This window comes from Sciurus carolinensis, chromosome 2, assembly GCF_902686445.1.
Source record: "Sciurus carolinensis chromosome 2, mSciCar1.2, whole genome shotgun sequence".
NCBI lineage: Eukaryota > Metazoa > Chordata > Mammalia > Rodentia > Sciuridae > Sciurus > Sciurus carolinensis.
Window position 1 is genome coordinate 97,944,093 of NC_062214.1, and position 21,412 is coordinate 97,965,504.

Here is a 21,412-nt window from a genome sequence, read left to right on the forward strand (position 1 = left end):
GTCTGGTTTCTCTTAAAAATTGAGAACACTGAGACCTTATTTCCACACGACAGCAGTTGAACCTAAGTGGCGGTTATACCTTTCAGACTTGACACATGCATTGTCCAGTCTTCTCAGTCCCCAACACATTTTTTTTTTTTTTTAACTTATGATCTGCTTTACTTACTTGCATTACCTGACATTTGTGTTTGTGACCACTATGTTAGATCCTTTGTGGGCAAGGTTCTTCCAAAAGCCATCCTTCAGAGTTAGGGGAGCCATAATAGTCTATAGAAGAACAAATAGTGGAAAGAAAGCCTCTATTTTTGTCTTTTAGTAATGTTTATTCTTTACAGTCAGTTCTTGTCTCAACTGGCCCTTATAACAGCCAGAAAACAGAAAACAAAAATTATCAAAAAAAATAAATAAATAACTCTTGAAAGTCTCTGATGTAGGTCAGCCACTGAACAAAACATTTTGCCTTCTCCCTTTGTAGTGAGACTTTGTTTAGCTATATTAGTTTAAATTATCCCCCTCCCAACACTTTGTATTTATAGCATTCATTGTCATCACTTAACATGTTTTACTTTAAAGGTTTGTTTATTGTCTGTCTCCCTCTTAATAAAATTTAAGGTAGTGCCTATAATGACTACTCAATGCTTAATGAATTTGTGAATAATCTCATTTAATTTTTAAACTTTCCAAGTGTCTCCTCATTAGTATTTTAAATCAAAAGTCAGTCTTACTGTGCCTACTGCTGAAGTGACAGAACTGTCTAGAACATGAGAATTTAGGATATCCACTTCCTGGGAATCAGACTAATATTAGAATGGGGACTTCTATAAGAGATGACATACTTCTAGCAGTAAATTTGAATAGCTTATTCAAGAAGTGATTCTTAAGAAAAGGCATACCTCATATCCTGTCTACCCCTGGAGGAGATACTACATTTTTGAGGGGGTATGTTTGAGGTGTGTGCAATTTGAAAAGATTCCCTACTCCTTTTTCTCCTTTACAGGAGAAAGTATACTTTTTTCACCTCAGATACTTACCATACTGAATGCTGAATGGTGACCAAGGTCAATTTATTGACCCAGACTTTATTTTTTATTTATTTATTTTTTAATATTGATAGACCTTTATTTTGTTGATTTATTTATATGTGGTGCTGATAATCGAGCCCAGTGACTCACACATGCTAGGCAAGCACTCTACCACTGAGCCACAACCCCAACCCTGACCCCAGACTTTATTGATACTAAAAATTTCTTATGGACTATCTCATTAAAATATATCATGGCTTGTAAAGGCCTTATGAGTAGAAGGCAAGATTTATCTTTTGATATGACACTGAGGGTTATTGTTTATGAAGAAATCTCAAAATCTAAGTTTTAACTTTCCGTCGCTCAGTAATTTTAAAAGTGATGAGCAAACTTTGTATAGAATTTACTTGGGTGGGAGAAATTTGGCAAAGGGGCAGATTACTTAAGTAGCAGGTTTTGTTTTGTTTTGTTTTTATCATAAAAAGAGACAGTTTGTATAAGGCCATGCCAGTTTGCAGGATCCTCAGTCTTTTACTTTTTTCTTCTTTTACATTAAGCACTTCAGTTATTTTGTCCTCCCTTAGTCTGGGAGGAAAACAGTTATTAATATTTTGGGGGTTGCTCCTATTAGGGATTTAGGTAGATTAAGTTGCCACTAGGGCCCAAATCATGAGTTCTGATAACTTTTTTCTTCAATAATTAGAGAAGTCCCATTGTCAGGTAGCTTTCAGGGTTTTTTTTTTTTTTTTTTTTTTTTTTTTTTTTTTTTCTTTCTTCTTCTTCTTTTCTTCTATGGGGCACATAGTGGGTCATGCTGAGAGTTGAACCCAGGGCCTCTTGTACGCTAGGCAAGGGCTCTACCATTGAGGTACATCATCATTCCTCATTTTATTGTCTGAAAGAGAAATAATGACATGGGGTGTGTGTGTGGTGTACTCTCTCACCATTACCTGGAAGAAATTCAGTTTTCTTTTATTATCTTTATAGATTTAAAGCATGATACAACATACAAAGTGCTCTGATAGAAAACTAATTTTTATAGTATTTTAATTCTTCTACCTTTGTATTTAAAATAATTTCAAACTTACAAAAAATCAATTAGGGGAGAAAAGAAGGAACAGTTACTAGGAACAGAGAGACATATTAAAGAACTAACTTTTCCTCACTGTGGCCTATATCTTTGTTAACGCTGTAGCTTTGCAGTCTTGAAAAAACAAGTAGAAATCCAGTTTTTTTTGGAAGCATAATGGTTGTTGGGCTGTCAGGCCTTTCTTTTCATGCTGAAAAAGTTAAAAACATAGTGACTTAAAAGATTAAACCTTATTTTTCTTGCTAATGCCTCCACCCCATCCCCAACTAGTAGAACCCTGGGGGTCTTTTAAAATAGCATATAGAAACAACAGTACTATCTTTTGCTTCACCTGAATGATGCAGAGAAATGTTGCAAGATGGTCACTTTAGTAGAACTTAACTATGAGAAGTGTCCTCCCTAGAATTGGTGGTCATTAAGTTCTCTAAGAAATTCCTTATGGTGTTTCTTTCTTGTATTTATCTTTTATTACCATCAACTTATGAACTCAATTTTTAAAAAGTATTGAACAGGCAAATATAAATAGCTAAGGAAACCAAAGTATACCTTAGAGCACATTCATAAAAATGAGCATTGTTGTTTTTTTGTTTGTTGGTTGGTTTGATTGTACACAAATGGTGTACAGCTTTTCATTTCTCTGTTGTACATGAAGTAGAGTCACACGTTTGTGTAATCATATGTGTACATAGGGTAAAGATGTTTGTCTCATTCCATTATCTTACCTTCCCCCTGCCCCCTCCCTACCCCTCCTTTTCCCTCTACACAATCCATTCTTCCTCCATTCTTCCCTTACCCTCCCTCAGCATTGTTTAAATACAGTGAATGTCCTTGGCAAATCTCTTCATGTTCTTTCTTAATGTAATGTGTTCTTAATTTTATGTACAGAACCTTCACAATACTATACACAGAATCCACTCATAAATATCTTGAAATGTGCTTTGGCCACTGCTAACCTTTCAGCTCCTCAAGGATTTGCCAGGCTTAATTGTAGTTTAGGCAAGTTGAAGGAGTTTTTTGTTTTGTTTTTTAGTTTGTTTTCAGATGACTGTAAATTCTCAGGTCACCCAGCAGACTTAAGAGTGAAAAACAAATTTGGGGGTTCTGCTTCTCAGCATGGTTCATTTTTCCTTCACTGTCCCCTAGTAGCTGGTATCTTTCATATTGACTAGGATTATATTAGTTATCTCAGAGCAGAACTTTTTAACAGAATTAAATCACTTTCATTTTACACCTAATTCAGTAGGTTTATAAATAGAAAGGTAAATTCTCATAATAATCAAATATAATAAAATATGATTTGATTTATATTTTCTAGGACTGAGAATATAAAGACAAATTTTGGGAGCTGCAATTGTTTAGAGCTCTTGCCTAAATAAATAAAATAAAGATATAAAAAGAAAAACAAATTTGTTGGGGGAGGTACTGGGAATTGAACCCAGGGGTGCTTTACTACTGAACTCTATCCCAGCCCTTTTTATTTGTTTATTTTTGAGACAGGGTCTTAACAAAGTTGCTTAAGGCCTTGCTAAGTTGTGGAAGCTGACCTCAAACTTGCAATTCTCCTGCTTCAGCCTCCTGAATCACTGGGATTACAAGCATCCACCACCTTGCCCAGCAAGAAAAACAATTTCTTTTGACATTGTTTATAGTAGGTAGTCCTCAAACAAAAATGACATGCTCCGGCCACCTACCATGGTTCTTATAACAAGTTAAGAAACTGAAAATGGAGAATTCTAAGCAATAGTCATAGAAAATGGAGCCCTCATACCTTGACCTAGCTTTCTCTATCTTCCTTACTCAATCTTGTAGAACAGTTGCTGGGTCCTGAGAGAATATAACATCAGGTATGTTGTTTCCATAAATTTAAAAGATCTATAGAAGACTGTTTCTCCTTTTTGGTTCTTTTGTCACTGATGCTGGTGAAGAATGGAACTGTGCTCTTGAATCATACCATCTAGGGGGAGAATTAGAATTGTTTTCAGGTTTTACTTTTGTCATTTATAAATCAAGGATAAACAGATTCAAGCATGCTTATCCTCTCATTGTATTTATTTTCCCTCCAAACATAATTGAAGAAGCAGACTGGATAATTTAGTTTTCTGGATCTTAAACTGACTCTTCTAAATACAAAGTTAATACATTTCTAAAAACATTTTATTGACACGAGTTTGAAAAGTAAAGTTTAATAGACTAATTATGTACATGACATCCTGGTTACTCATCTTCCATCATAACTCAGGAATTGTCCTCCTGGCCAGTTGTTTGAAAGGTGTTTATAAGTCTCAATAGTACTGCTTCTAGAAATTAAGGTACTGACTCAATTTCACCACCAAAGATTTCCATGAAATCCCTCAGTTGTCATTATTATGCTCTTCCCCGGTTGTGTGAATTTAAAAAAAAAAAAGAAAGAAAGAAAGAAAAAGGGATAATAAAAGAAAAAACAGACTAACACCTCAGAGGAAAGATTCTCAAACAAAACAGGAAACACATCACTACAGAGAAATAATAGGAAGAATCACTTTTTATTAACATTTGAGCAGTTGTGGCTTTAATCTGTTGCTTCACTTTTCAAGATGTTCCCTAGAACATTTAGACTACTTTTTAACTAGACCCTGTGCCAATAAATAATGAGAACGTATTTTAAGGTCTTTAAGTTCTAGTATTAAGACAATTCAAAATCCTACTTGGTTCTCTGCAGTCCATCTGATATATAATAACAGTTTAGAAGCAGATAACTTGAAGAGACAATAGGCACAACCAAAAATTAACTTAGTATATTGTTTCAGTTATTATTTCTTTATGACAAAAACTGAAAATTTTCACATTCTGTTAACAAGCCCAACCTGGAAAACCCTTTTACTTTCTGTCCTATGCTGCATGTATTAATTCCTTTCTGTTTAGTAGCACAACTGTTGTCAGAAATACTAAGTTTGACAGCATGTTGATGACTCAGGAAGATTAATAATATCCACCTTTTTTCGCACTCATCCTAAGGAAGGTTAGGGTTGCTAGAACATTGTCTTGGCAACCAACTCTGATGCCCACGTGTAAGATCTAAGAACCTTCTTTTGATGTACCTCCCAAGTTAGTGGAGGTCAACAGGATAAGTACTTCCTTAATTTTTTCAGATAAAGAAAACATAATTATAATACAGTAATTAAAATAATAATACTAGAAGGGAGATAAGTAAAAAGATTAGGGAAGGGAAGGTAAAGGAAGGGGGAAATGAGTGATCAAATCATGGTATGTGCATGTATGAATATGGCATAATGAATCCCACTATTATGTATAATTATAATGCACCAATTAAAAAAAGATAAAGATACCTTACTCCCATGTTCATTGAATCATTGTTTACAAAGATACAGAAGCAACCTAGGTGTCCCTCATCAGATGAATAGAGAAACAAAACATGGTATGTAAATAGTGGGATGCTATTCAGCCTTAAAAGGGGAAAATACTATCATTCGTGACACCATGGTTGAGCCTGGAGGATGTTAGTGTAACCAGGCACAGAAAGACAAATACTGCATGATCTCCTCTATATGTGGAATTTTAAAAGGTTAAACTTACAGAAGTAGACTGCAGAATAATAATTACTAGAGCCTGGGGAAGGAGGTTGATAGGGAAAGGAGAAATGTTGATCAAAGGGTACAAAGTTTCAATTAGGAGGAATAAACTTCAGTGATATATTGCACAGAATGCTGACTATATATTACACAGATAGATATATATTAAAAGTAATATATATCTCAAAATTGCTAAGAGTACATTTTAGATTTGTTAATCTTATTTAATTATTCCATACTATAAACATATATCAAAAAATCAAATTATACCCTATAAGTGTATACAGTTGCTTGTCAGTTAAAAATAAAATTTTAAGAAGACATACCTTTTTTATATAAAAGATTCTATACTTGATAGAATTTGAATTATATCTTATTTTAAGTAATTATATATTTAAAAATATATAATTTTTAACATTAATTACAAAAATTTTACAGGCATTTTATCACTGTTCCAACTTTGAAAACTGATAATGCAGCTTGAGCAGATTGCCTGATATCACAAAGCTATTGGCAGATCTGGAGCTCAGATCCACATCTTCTGATTCTGTACTCTACACTTTAACACCATATCCTACAGCTTGAGAATTCAAAGAGTCAATTGAGTTTAAGTAGCAGCTGTTTCATTCATCTATTTTATTTTCATGTATACATATAAAGTTCCTGTATTCTTTTTTAATGCTTTTATTAGTGTATTATATATAATAGTTGAATTCATTTTGGCATAATCATACATTAGAATTTAATTTGCTCCACTTCAGTCCCCAGTGCCTCCTCTTCCTCCTTTTCTCCCTCCCCTTTTCTCCCTCTACTGGTCTTCCATTTATTTTAGTTATTTATTTTTAATTGGCACTTTATAGATATACATAAAGATGGAATCATTACAGTATATTTATACATGCACATGGTGTAATTTTGTCAAATTCATTTCGCATTTCTTCCCCTTTCCTATCCCTTCCTCCCCTCAGTCTCCTTTTACTACTCTGATTTTCCAACTCTATCCTTATGATATTTGACACCCCTCTTTTTACACCTTGCTTTTGCTTTAGCTTCCACATATGAGAGAGAACATTCAACTCAATTTTCTGAGTCTGACTGATTTCATTTAACATGATGTTCATTTCCATCCATTTACTGGCCAGTACCATAATTTCATTCTTAATGACTGAGTAAAACTTAATGTGTGTGTACATTATTAATTATACATATATTTATATGTACACAATTTCTTAATCTAGTATAAACACTGAAGTGGCTGTATCAATATAGTATGCTGATTTTAGCATACTATCCCTTTTGGATAAATACCAAGAAGTGAGATAGCTGGGTCATATGGTAGTTCCATTCCTAGTATTTTGAGGGATCTCCATACTACTTTTCAAAGTGGTTGTACTAATTTGCAGTCCCTCCAACAATGTGTGAATGTAAGGTCTTATATTCTTACTATTAATTGTTCGGTAACAGACGTGCCTTTTGGCCTCAGATTTATAAAATTTTCATCAAACTGACTTTTATTACTATAGTAATCAGTTACTAGGTGATAGTTTTACATGAAAATTCTCTGTGACATTCTGTAGAAGAGTCAATGAATCATATACTTTTCATTTAAGGATAAATTTTTGGCTTTTTTTCCTAAATTAAATCCCACCTCAGAGGAAGACTTTAAATGTTTAAAGTAAAAATGGCATTCGTTTTAACCTGTAATAAAGAAGAATCCTATGATAGATGTGGCATGAAATATCTTTAGGAAGAGGGTGAAATGTTGAATGAATGAAAACTGAAACAGCAAAACTAGTGGGGAAAATTTAATTAGGCTCCTACTTTATACCTTACCAAAAATAAGTAAATAAACTCCAGAGGAATTAAAGCACTAAGTATAAAAAATAAAATTTTCAAACCTAAATAAAAAGATAATATCTTTGTAACACCACAATAGGGAAAGATTTCAAAGACAAAACACAAAAATCTCAAATTATGAATGAAGAGATTAATGTATTTGATTGCCTAGAAATGAAAAGAACTTGTCTGTGTCAAAAGAGCCCAAAATGAATTGGTAACCAACAACTAGGAGAAGATATTAGCAGCACGTGTAACCACTAGAGGATTAGTGTACATGATAAATATCCCCAATTTTAAATGTGCAAAAAATCAGAAAGGGCAGTTATGTAAACAGTGTTCTTTGAAATGTGATCCTCTGGCTAACAAGAGCATCACCTGAAAACTTGTTAGAAATTCAGGTTCTCAGGCCCTCACTTCAGATCTACTAAGAAAATCTGGAGGTAGGGCCCTACAGTTCTTGTTTTATCAAGCAGGATTATGATGCAAGCTGAAATTTGAAAGCTACTCTGTTAAAACTCAAATGATAAATAACATGAAAAAAGTCAGCCTTATCATCCATCAGAGAAATATAATAAGTTAAAACAGTGAGATATTTTTATGCCTATAAAAGTTTTAAGAAGAAATTCAAAAATAATAAAGTTGAAGATATGCAACCTTTATGACCCATTATTTCTACATTTAGATACGTACTTTACACAAAAACTTTTACACAAGGACACACTAAGAATTTCACACTAAGGATTTTCATTGCAGCACTATTTGAAATAGTGCAACTTTGTCATAATTGTCTTTCAGTAGAGAAATGAACAAACTGCTTTTGTTCCATAGAATACTGTTTGTTGTATATGCTATTTAAAAAAATAAAGTCAAAGAAAGATGAATGACAAAAAGTTTGCATCTCTGCTGGGCTTGGTGGCACATGCCTGTAATAATTCCAGCAGCTCAGGAGGCTGAGGCAGGAGGATCGTGAGTTCAAAACCAGTCTCAGCAAAATCTGGGTGCTAAGGAGCTCAGTGAGACCTTGTCTCTAAATAAAATACAAAACAGAGCTGAGGATGTGGCTTAGTGGTCGAGTGTACCTGAGTTCAATCCCTGGTACCAAAAACAAAAAAAAAGTTTGCATCCTTTAAAATGAATAGTGTTACTCAAATACCTTTCTCTGCTTCTTTTAACACTTGTGGTTTAATTTTTTAAAAATAAATAGGGTATTAAAATATTGAAATGTTGCTCTCTAGCTCTATCTTGCCTTTCAGGATATACCTCAAAGGGGTATCAAAATTGGACAAAACAGGCCTTTAATCTAGTTGAGTGGGAAAGTATGACTAGATACTAGAAAGCATAATTGAGTATAAACTGAACACTTTCCTGAGTAAATACTATGGTCCAAAGTGGAGAAACAAACAGATATATTGTAGGATCATGTGTAGGAACTTACTGGAGTTGAATTTTTAACTAGTTGGTTTTTTAAGTTATAGTAGAAGGGAACAACAAGGCTGTATACTTCTAAACTGTGGCTTGTCAACCTTTTTTAGCCCATGTCCCATTGGTTATAAGTGTAAATATACTCTTGGTGTTAACATCATTTGAAATTTCAAAATAAGTTAAGTACTGTTCTGAACATGTGTGGATGAAAGCTTTGGTGATTACAGGGAAGAGCCCTTTTCCTAGCCTGTCATTTTTTTATACACAATTATCACTTTAGCTTGTTCAATAGACTAGCAGATATTTGAGGTTCCCCTTAAACTTGAAATCTTTTCTTTTATATCTTTGCTTTGAAAATATAACTTCAACTCAAGAAAATGAAAACTTTTAAGACAAGGGATGCAGGCATGTTGATGTATGTCATAAATGTTTTTATTATGAATTATTCATAACATAAAATTTAGCATTGGTCATATTTAGTACATTCAAAATGTTTTGCAGCTACCACCTAGTTTAATTCCAAAATATTTTCATCTCCCTTTAAGCATCATTTCTTCCTCCCCTCAAGCCTCTGGCAACCAATGTTCTACCTTCTGTCTCTGTAGATTTGCCTATTCTGGATACCTCATCTAGAATCATACAATAAGTGGCCCCTTACATCTGGCTTCTTTCACGTAGTGTGTTTTCAGGGTCCCTACGTATTATTGTATGTATCAGTACTGTATTCCTTTTTTATAGCTGATTTTCAAAATTTTATAATTTTTAGAAGTTTATGAGTTGGTCTGTTCTGTAGTGCTCTTAAAGTAGAGCACCATTACCCTTCATTTCACAAATTCAGCCCAAAATATTTCTTTTTGACAATCAGTAAATCAGCATGGAATATTAAACTTTTATTGTTACATTTAAATTTTTACAAAGCATATCAAATAATCTGCTGTTGACTGTACTTGGCTCATGATACTCTTGCCTAGAGAGTCAAGCAAGGTTAAAGTCTTCACTTAGACCAGCCAGCATTGTTTTAGAAGCCAGTGATTAGCAGTGGATGACACAGTATGCCTCAAATCAGAAATCGATGTGGGGAACTCAGCCTTTCTGGACTAGAATGCCATCAGTACATACTTGGGTCATTTTGTTCCTGTTTGCTTCGTAGAAATTTTATATTACAAGTTTTAGTGCTACTGTTTGAATTATTTCTTCTATGTTGAACCTCAAATAGCAAATGAAATGGTAGTAGAATATTTACAAGTTCTTATTGTTTGAAGTAGTAAAAAAATAATAATAGGACACCAAGTTTAATCTTTTTCAAAGTTACTTTTTATATCCTCCTTTAAATCATCTCTGGTTCTTTATCCTAATTTGGAATATCTTCTGAAATTTCTTCCCTATTCTGGGTTTTCTTCTCTGTTCTTTTCTCCAGTATACATAAAATTTGAAAATTATATAGAATTCCAACTTTTGCCAACAGTATATTTTTATTCTTAGTTATCAGAAATCATGTTCTTTATTACATTTTCTCAGACTTTGCTCATAATAACATGTTTTATTATAACATAGCCTTCCTGAATTTAATACACTAGTTATTGTTGGAATTAAGTGGCAAGAGTTCATAGTATATGACAAAAAGTATTTTAGGAACCACATTTAAGACAGATTACAGTGAGAAGAGGTTGGAAGCAAGGAAACTAGTTAGTTAGACATTTTAGTAATATAAGTATCATTGTAAGGCCTTAAGGGCAGGAACTTTGTTGTTGTGTTGTTCATCTGTTTTGTGCTGTGTTCAGTCTTTGTCAGATCCATGATATACAATATGTGTTCAGAGTTATCTTATATAATTTGTGAAATGTAACAGAAAGCAAAATGAGTAAGCCAATGAGTAAATGAATTCCCCTTTATTGTTGAAAGACAGCTAGGCCTTGAGATATGTAGTCCCAGTGAAAATAAAGAGACTAGAAAAATATTGGGCAAAGAGTTAGAGGTCTAAATAAAGGATTAGTATGGAATGTACCAGGAAGAACAGAATTAAGCAAACTTCAAAATTAAATACTCCAGGACTTAGAGAAAAGTGATGTTAACACTTAAGAAGGGAATGCATCTGGTATGTTTGTTTTCTTTGGGAGAGCTATATAGAGTATGCTGGTAAATCTGCTAGTATTGGAGCAAAAGCTAATTGGAAAATATTCATAGATGATGGCATTAAAATGGATGGAACTGGAGACTAATCATGCTAAGTGAAATAAGTCAATCCCAAAAACCAAAGGCCAAATGTTCTTTCTAATATGTGGATGTTTACACATAATAAGGGGAGGGAGGGAAGAATAAAAGTTTATTGAATTAGAAAAAGGGTAATGAAGGGAATGGAGGGAGGATGGGAATAGGAAAGACAGTAGAATGAATCAGACATAACTTTCCTACGTTCATATATAAATACACAACCAGTGTATCTCCACATCATGTTCAGCCATAAGAATGGGATCCTAATTAGAATACATTACACTCCTCGTATGTTTGTCAAAGTACATTCTACTATCGTATATATCTTAAACAGAACAGATTTTAAAAAGCTATGAGAAAATATAGATTTAGGAGTTATTTGCATATAATTGATAGATTGAATCATTCCTTGAATTCTGAGACTTAATCTATTGTGGGTAAATTTTGATGAGAAAAACTCTTACAGAGAGTTTTAATAAAGCTGAGCTTTATTAAGAATAAATTCTGTCACCAGAAATGCTAGTAATCTGTCCACCTTTTCTGTTGCAGTGGAGTTTTACTTGAATTAAGCTACCAAAATTATATTCTGGATATTTTTATTGAAATAGGATTTATGGCACATTTGAAGCTATTATGTGACAAACTCATCTGGGAAACCAAGCCTTAAAAAAACAATGCATATGTTGGGCACAGTGGCACACGCCTGTAATCCCAGTGGCTCAGGAGGCTGAGACAGGGAGGATCACAAGTTCAAAGCCAGCCTCAGCAAAAGTGAAGCACTAAGCAACTCAGTGAGACCCTGTCTCCGAATAAAAATAGAAAATAGGGCTGGGGATGTGGCTAAGTGATCAAGGTCCCCTGAGTTTAACCCCCAGTACCCAAAAAAAAGAGAAAGCAGAAATTATTTTAAAGGATACATTTATAGATAGAATGACATAGTTGCAGAACAGTAGCAGTAGAGAATCTTACAAATAGGTTCTCTAAGTAGCAGCCACTGTTGCAAATCAAAAAATAATTATATCTTCATACTCTTGAAAAGCTTGTTGGTTTCATCTCAGTGTTTTAACCTGGGTTCCATCCACAGATATTAGCGGCGGCAGCACCAGCAGTCTGATAGTCCTAGGTATTTGAGATTTAGAAAAGGATCCTAGAAGTCATTTTATCTATTTCACAATTGTAAGGAAAATTTGCCTGAGCCATATAGCCAGTTAAGTTCATGTTTAGATTAACTAATGAATGTTTCTCTTGACTTCTGGTCTAGTACCTGTCCTGCAATATTATAAAACTTTCCTTATTTAAATGTGATTAAAAATGAGAAACTTTTTCTCTGCACATTGATCTATGCTTTTATTTGTACCTGTAAGAATTAATAAGGAAGTACCATTTTCTGTTAACTTTTTGTGTTCTACAAAAGTATCAACTTATTTGTATTATTTCAGTGATGAGGGAAAAAAAACCTAGATTTCTTTTTGATTGGCAGGCAATTACTTTCATCAGGTTTAAATTTAGAGTGTCAATGTCTTTTAAGGATAGATGTTAGTAAATTTTGTTGGGAGGAAAACAAACATTTTTTTAAATGATCTTTCTTTATACTCCTTTGTAATCAGCAAGAAGTTGAGAAGTTTACAGACCTAGAGAAACTCTACCTCTACCTTCAGCTGCCTTCTGGTCTCAGCAATGGAGAGAAAAGGTATATCTATTCTTGTCTTTACTATAATTAGGTTGTTTATAGGACATCTTTAGGATTTAGACATGTTATGTATATTCTGACCGTTATTGTTTTACAATATTCCTAAAATAATCCGAAAACAGAATAGCAAGACAGATCACTTTAATCTTCGATATTTGGTTAAGTATTTACCTGCAATTTCTACTAATTGATTTGTACAACTGTGAAGTGCAATTGGGGTTAAGTTTTATAGACAGATGGATATATTTGTGCAGTCCCAGAAATTGTGAAAATTGAGCAGAAAAGCAAAGAATACATGGAAAAGTATTTTGAAGAATAAAGTGTAAGAGGTGTTTTGTGTTTTATTTTTAAGGTATTATCAGGTAAGCACATTACAGAATGTAAAAGAAATTACTGGTATAGAATGAATTTATGATAAACGTAAATTGCTTTAAGTGATTGGAGTATATTACTTTAGTTTCATCATTAAAAATATTTAAGTGTTAAGGTCGAATGTTCTCTGATACATGGAAAGAATACGATCCTGATACAAGGAAAGAATAGAAGTTCATTGGATTAGACAAAGGGGAATGAAGTGAAGGGAGGCAGGACAGGAATAGGAAAGACAGTGGAATGGGTCTGACATAATACAGTGAATCTCAACATCATGTACTCCACAAGATTGGGATCCTAATTAGAATAAAATAAATTCCATGTTTATATAAATATGTCAAAATAGACTCTACTATTATATATAACTAAAAAGAACAAATAAAAAAATTTTTAAATTTATTTGTAAGTCTCATCTACAAATTGTGGATGGAAGTACTTTTTTCCTCTTACCCTTTGAAATATTTCTCAAAATTCATTCATGTTATTTTCAATAATCTATTCCTCTAAAATTTTTCATGAAAAGAAATGGAATGAAAATTCCATTCAGTATCTTCTTTGAAATTATATAAATGATTCTTACAGGTAACTGAAATGAATAAGTGAGCAAATATCCAAAATTAGAGGTAATTTTGGCCCAAACAAATACCTTATATTGTCATTACTTCACCACCTATGCCCCTTCAAAAACCATAGAAGGGATGAAACTTGAGTAGTAATTTCAGTTTGACACCACCTTGTGAAACCACAGGTAAACAATTTGGGTATCTATTCTATGTACTAAGTTTGGTTTAGTCATTTGTGATTGGTTTGCACACAGTTCTATAGTGAAACATTTAGGTCTGGCTCAAAAATTATCATTGAATTGATGTCTAGTTTAGCTTTAACATGTTTTTATTTTATGATTAGTGATCAGAATGCCATGTCATCTAGTCGGGCACAGCAAATGCATGCCTTTTCCTGGATTCGGAATACCCTAGAAGAACATCCTGAGACTTCACTGCCCAAACAGGAAGTCTATGATGAATACAAGTAAGTATTATATGTATACAGATGCTGTACTATATTAAAGAGTTTAAGCACTGTATGTCGCTACAGTGATTTGTTTTATTTTTGTTATAAATATCAAGCTGATATATGGGAGTTCCTACTAGAAATCTCTAAGATTCCTTTCAGCTTCAAGCTTCTGTGTTAGTATGTAATTCAGGGCAAAATTACCAAATAAAAGAATGTTTCTAGATTTCTTCAGAATGTCTAAGGGGAGAAGGAAAATGGCATAGATCAGTGGATTCCTTTATAGTTCTTAAGGATGACAAGAAATATACATATATGCATGAATTCAAAAGAAACAAATTTTAATTCTGAAAAAAGTTATGACTATCAGGCAAACTCTTGTAATGTGTTGAGGAAACCCTATTGAAAATGAAGAGAATAGATTCTGTCAGAAAACTTGTATGACTTAGACAAGTATTTTAGCTATTCAATTTGTAAGTTGTTTCATCTATTAAACGTAGCAATTGAAGATGCATGAGGTTTCTTTTAGTTTTAAAATTATAAAAATTGCCTGAAATTTTTTACCAAACTCTTTCACCAATTTTTCTCTGTTAACTCTATTATCAATATAGCTGTCATCATTAGAGCCTCCTAGATACAATCCTCTTTCTTTATGTTCTCTGTTCTTATGCCAGCATCATACCATGTAGGTATTTCAGCCATTACATGTTGAAATAACTCGCAAGAGACCTGCCTTTCCTCTATATCCTTCTTTTTCACGGTTTTCCTAGGTTTGTTTTCTGAAAAGTTACTTTTTTCATAGGATTTGTGAGTCACTTTTCTAATTTTAGAAACAAAGATCCCAAATATTTTGATTCAGATGATTAACCATAAAAATTTACTTTAGAAAAATTGAGGCTGTAAATATTTCTTGATTTATGTCTTTCTTTCATGCCCATCAGTGAAGTTTTCCTTACTTTTTTTCAATTAAGTCCACTTTTTTTTTCTTGTTGTTTACTCCTTGGGAATTTTTTATTATATTATGAAAAATATATTTCCCTATTATTTTAATGTTGCTTTGTTTGGGTTTATAGGAAATCTATTTGTTGACATTAACTCAGGTTTTTTTTTGTTTTTGTTTTTGCTTTTTTTTTTTTTAGTTGTAACTTTTGACTTTCTTTGTTAGGTTATCCTGTGTATCTTCTTCATTGTCTTTATTTTGTTATTACATTCTATAGAATTTTCTTCCAACTTTAACAAGATAGGTATTGTGTCCTTTTCTGATATTAATGATGCATCATTTATACTTAACCAAAACTGTATTTTATTTTTATGAGAAATGAATATTAAAATTCACCAGCTTCTTTTTGGTGTCTGTGGAGATTATTTTGCAGTGCTGCTTCTCTGAATTGTTAACATGATGTATTTTATAAGATATTATCTAATATGAACTCTTTTTTATTCATAAAATAAATGCCCTCATGTCAAGATGTACACTTTTGTGCTATTGATTTTTGTATTCAAGTATATTATTTAGGATTTCATATGTGATTTTGATCTATAATTTTTTTTTCTTTGTGTATGTGTGTGTGCACATGTGCACTTTGTCAGGTTTTGGTGTCAGGGTTAGGCTGACATTGTAAAAAGAATTGGGAACTCTGTCCCTAATTTTCTGTGCTCTGTAACAGTTTATATAGTCTGGTACTTTTTCTTGAAAGTTTTAAAGAACTCAACTGTGTAAAACCCATTTAGGCCTGGAGCCTTTGTTAGAAGTAGTTCTTTGAAAATATATTGCTTTTTCTGGTTAGGTTTTTACAATTTTGGCCGTTTTTATTTTTTTTCTAGGATTAATTTCATACTTTTTAACATATTAGAATTGGACTACATATACTATTTTCATAAATAGAATATCTTCTATATCTGTTAATTGCTTTTTTAATTTCTGGTTTGCGACATTTATATTAATACATCACCCACTCCCCCCCATATTTTCCAAATTTCACTTAACTGTCGTTTATCTTATTGGTGTTTGGTTTTTTTAAGAAAATTGGATTGATATATAAGTTTTAGTATCCTTCTTTTTCCCATTTATTAGGTGCCTTTAGTTTTGTTTTTCCTGGTTTTCTTAGGGTTTTTTCTTACTATTTAAATGGAATGCTTACTTTTCATTCTTTCACATTTAAGATAAGAACATTTATATCTGCCAGTTTTCCTCTGCTTATAGTTTTGACTGTATCCCATAGGTCTGAGTTGTTACACAGTTACCATTATTTTCTAGTAGTATGTATAGTTTTTATTTCTTTGTTCTAAATTAGTAAGACGTGTTTTGTTTTTAACTTTTCAAGTGCTTCAGGAAATTTGTTTTACCCTTTTTCATACTTCTTATTAATTTCTGATTATATATTATGATCAGAGACTATAGCTTAATTTCTGATTTTTAACATTGAGGTTTACTTAACAGTTATCAGGTTTTTTTAAAGATTCATTTTATTTAACAAATTTTTTAAAATTTTTTTGTAGTTGTGGATGAACAGAATGCCTTTATTTTATTCATTTATTTTATGCAGTTCTAAGGACTGAACCCAATGCCTCACATATGCTAGGCAAGTATTCTGTCACTGAGCTACAGCCCAAGCCCAATTATCAGTTTTATAAATATTTTTGGACATTGTCTTTTTATCACACACTGTATATTTCATTAACATCCACTACATATGCTTTCTCATATTTTTCAAGTTCTCTAAATTCTACACCCGAAAATACTTTATTCCTTCTTGTCTGTTTAATCAGTTGAGGATGAGTAGCGTGCTTATCTCTGACAAAAAGGATGCTTCTCTCACAGTTCTTGATAGTATTTTTTTAAATATTTTTATTAGTTGTTGATGAATCTTTATTTATTTGTATACCATGCTGAGAATCAAACCCAGTGCCTCACACATGCTAAGCAAGCACTGTACCACTGAGCCACAATCCCAGCCCCTTGATAGTACCTTTAATGAGTTGTACTTTATAGATTTCAGGGCTATTTAACTCAAAAAAATGCCTAATTTTATATGCTTATTATATATATTGCCTCTTGTCAACAAAAAAAAATGATCCTATGTCATATTTAATGTATTTTGCCCTCAATTCTTTGGTGTCAGTATTTGTGAGCCTTTCTAGGTGTCTTATCTGATAGATATATTTGTCCATTCCTTTATTCTTACTTTTTATAGCATTTTGGTTGAGATGGTTTACATTGGGTAGAAACACAAAACATTGAGATTTATAAACATGACAACTTTGGCTACAGTGTTCCCTGGTATATAAATATTCTCTCCAATTTTTTTTTTTTTTTTTTTTTTTTTTTTTTTTTGGTAAGGAATATAAATGCTTTGATCATTTTTTAGTTTGTGTATAATTAGTAGTATATGAGATACTTTCATGTTTACCTACTAAGTTTGCAATTTCTATTGCATTAATCAATGTAAATTAAACTCAGTTGAACTTGGAAGGCAGAAATAGAGATTCTGGAAACATTTGCTTTAAGAACTTAAAATATTGAGCTTGTCTTGAGTTAAATAACATACAAATACACTTTATGTCTATCTAAAATCTAAGTCAGGTTTAAGCATATATGCATAATTGGTAAGTTTTTTTATATGTGTAATTGTTGATGAATGTAACATCTGTTTAAGATAGGTGGTAGCAAAGATTAACCCTCTTTTATGGAAGTAAATTGCTTAGACAAATCTGAACCCATGTTTTCTTTTTAGTACCAGAAATCGAACTTAGGGGTGCTTAATCACTGAGTCACATCCCCAGCCCCACCCCACCTCCATTTTTTCAACAATTTTTTTTATTTTGGGACAGGATCTCTCTAAGTTGCTGAGGCTAATTTTGAACTTTCAATCTTCCTGCCTTAGCCTCCCAAGCTGCTGGGATTACAGGCACCACTGCACCTGACTGAACCCATGTTTTCTGACTTCAAAGCCAGGCTTATTTTTCATTAATTCCTATTCTAAAAATTCCTTTCAGAATTTCCTCTTTTTAAATGTTGTTTTTAAATTAAAAATTAGAATGTGTAGAATTAAAAATTCTAAAACCAGGTGTGTGGTACTCACTGATACTGCCAGCACTCAGGAGGTTAAGGTGGGACTATCCTTTCAGCTCAGGAGTTTGAGATGAGCCTAGGGAACATAGTGAGACCCCTTTTAAAAAAAGAAAATTAAATTAAAAATTGTAGAGTAGCATTTATCAAACCTTAATTATATTTTAATTTTTTAAATAAACAACAGAAACTTATTTCTTACCATTTTGCAGTTTGGGAAGACCAAGTGTTGGCATGTCAGGGTCTGGTGAGAGCACACTTTTTCATAGATTGTATTTTCTCTCTGTGTCCTCACATGGTAGAAGAGGCTAGCTGACTTTCTGTGGTCTCTTTTATAGATAACAAATTCCAGTCCTAAGGGGTTTGCTCTTGTGACCTCTGATTCACCTTCCAAAGGCCACTGCCTTCTAACACTATTTATTATCTTGGAAGCTAGAATTTCAACAAGTGAATTTTGGGAGTAATACAAACATTCGTACTACAGGAAAGAGTTCACATGGGACTGTAGTAAAGTGGCACTCATGTTTTACCCAGTTAATGATCCCTATAAGCTTAGATTCTAATCATGAAGTTGCTTTTCCCTCCAAAGGGAGCAAAAAAAGTAAATACACAACCTTTCCAGTAGCACTATAGGTAAATGGCATTGTTTTTGGCAAAAACACAGGGCCTTCATTGTTGACAGGCAAATAAAGGCATTCCTAAAAAAGGAAGTGAACTGTAGAAGATATTTTCAGGATTATACCTGGAATCTGAAACTAAAATGGAAAAATCCCTGCAAAAAGTAGGAATGTCTGACAGAAAAAAATACTCTAGCACAGACCACACTGGAATAAAAAGCAAGGAAGAGAGAAAGATAGGGCATAACAATGAGTTATATTTTTTAACTGGTTGGAGATAATAAACTAAAGCATAAAAGTGATCAATTCAGCATTACTAATATTTTGTTTATATTTGACAAAACACAACTTAAGATTAAGTTTGGAACTGGGGTTGTGGCTTAGTGGTAGAGCACTTGCCTGGCATGTCTGAGGCACTGGTTTTGATCCTCAGCACCACATATAATAAATGAGTAAAATAAAGATCCATCAACAACCAAAAAAAAATTTTTTAAAGAATAAATAGGTTTAAGATTTTACAACTTATGCTTATATTAATAGTTAAAATGTGTGAGTTGTTACCTTAAATGCATTGTCTGTCACTCGTTACTACTTTCAGTTAAGATTTTTTTTTTTTCCCATACTCCCTTGATATGTTCTATTTCACAAAATTCCTTATCCCAATTTTCTTTTTTCCCTTTGTTTCCAGTGATTTCATCCTACATGGTATGGTTGACAATCTGTCTTTTCTTCTTCCTTCTCCACTTTCATTTTCACATTTTCTCATTTTCTCCATCATTTCCTTCTCAGCTCTTCCCCAACTAGACACCAAGTCGCCTAACTTAAGATCAGTTCTTTCCAAAACCCCACCCATTTAAATTACAGCCCAAGTAGTTCATTATCTTGAAACTTTGAGTTATCAGTTCAGCAGTTCTCTTACTGCCTTTCATTCTTGGCTTTAACATAATATGTAGTAATCTGTAGGCACTCATTACCTTTTAAGACATCAGTATTCACTCTTAAAGACTAAGAGATCATGGGACAAATTAGCAGTGCTTTGCAGACTGATTAATAAATTGAGTATTTAGTTTACCAAGCATTAAACATGCACAGTCCCTATTCTTACAAAGGAGAAAGACCCTGGTTGAGTGAATGGGATAAAAAGAAAGAGATACCAGCTCAGTTTGGTTGAGGAAAGGCAGGAGTCACAGGAGTGACTCATGTTAAATTGTAAAAATGGAAAAGTTTACCAAGCAGCCTAGAGATTCAGACAGACATTCTGTGTGAAAAGTCCAATATCAAAAAATAGACATAGGCTTGTAATCACAGAGTTCAGGAAAGATGTCAGAGACCAGGCCAGGAAGACTAAACTTCATCCCATACATAGGTTATGGAGAACCCCTGAAACACAAGCAATAGACAACAGCTCAGAAAGTGAGAAATGATAAGGTTAAAGAAATAACTGGTTTAAGGGTTAGACAGAGGACAAGAGCACTTCAAAAATGAGGAATTTAAAGGAAAAATAAAAAAGCATGTTATAGTCTGAGAAGGTAGTTCAGTCTCATGTGCCTCACACAACTCAAATAAAAGAGAAGAGAAAAATTCTGTGTTCTTGTCTAATATGCCATTGGGATCTACTGTCAGAACAATTTCCATTTTGAAGCCTAATTACAATGCCCTGAAAGGTAAATAGGTCACGAGTAAAGAGCCAGAATAAAAACTAGTTTTTAAAGGGATGGAGAAAGAGAAGATAGAAGTATAGGAGTGATGTGAAAGCAGTTTTTGGTTTTTTGGGTTTTTTTTAAGCCTCAGCCAGTAGGGATGTATATATAGTGCAGAATGCCCAATTAAGAGTGGTTTCAACAAGAAGAAAAAACTTAGTTTTTCTTTCAGCAACTTTGATAATAACCCAGGCTCCTTCCAAATCCCTTATCACCTATAATTATTAACCTAGTTTTACTTGTTGACATTTGAAATGAGCTACTGCAACCAAAGATGACTGTTAGAATGCAGATGCAATAAGGAAGAAAAAAATTTGAAAATATTTGATATATTAAGCATATAAAATTAATCACACTGACTTTTTTCTAAAATGCCATTTAAATAGTGTTATCATCTCAGATAATTTTTTAACCTTGCACTTGGCATTACTTATTTTAAAAAACCCACATAATAACAATATGTTGTTGTTGTTTACCATCTTAACTATTTTTAAATATACAGTTCAGTGACATTAAGAGCACTCATTGTTTTACCACCATCACCACCATGCATCCACAGGTGTCTTTTCACAAAACTGAAACTCTGTATCCTTAAAACAATAGTTCCTGATCATCTCCTCCTCCCACCCTCTAGCAACCAGGATTCTACTTGATGTCTCTATGAATTTGACTACCTCATCTAAGTGGAATCATTTAAGTATTTATCCTTTTGTGACTGGTTTATTTTACTAAGAATGATGTCCTCAAGGTTCATCCATGTTTTAACATGTGTCAGAATTTCCTTTCTTTTTAAGCAAAAA

At 32.9% G+C, this 21,412-nt stretch overlaps 1 protein-coding gene across 2 annotated transcripts in view; it reads left to right on the top strand.

Annotated features, from left to right (window-relative positions):
• The window catches only part of Rfx7 (regulatory factor X7), a 119,549-nt gene that overhangs the window by 70,300 nt on the left and 27,837 nt on the right, over positions 1-21,412 (top strand). For both annotated transcript variants that reach the window (XM_047539708.1, XM_047539710.1), the window contains exons 4-5: positions 12,761-12,843; positions 14,122-14,244. In XM_047539708.1, coding sequence (XP_047395664.1) covers positions 12,761-12,843; positions 14,122-14,244 — 206 coding nt within the window. The remainder of the gene's footprint in view (positions 1-12,760; positions 12,844-14,121; positions 14,245-21,412) is intronic.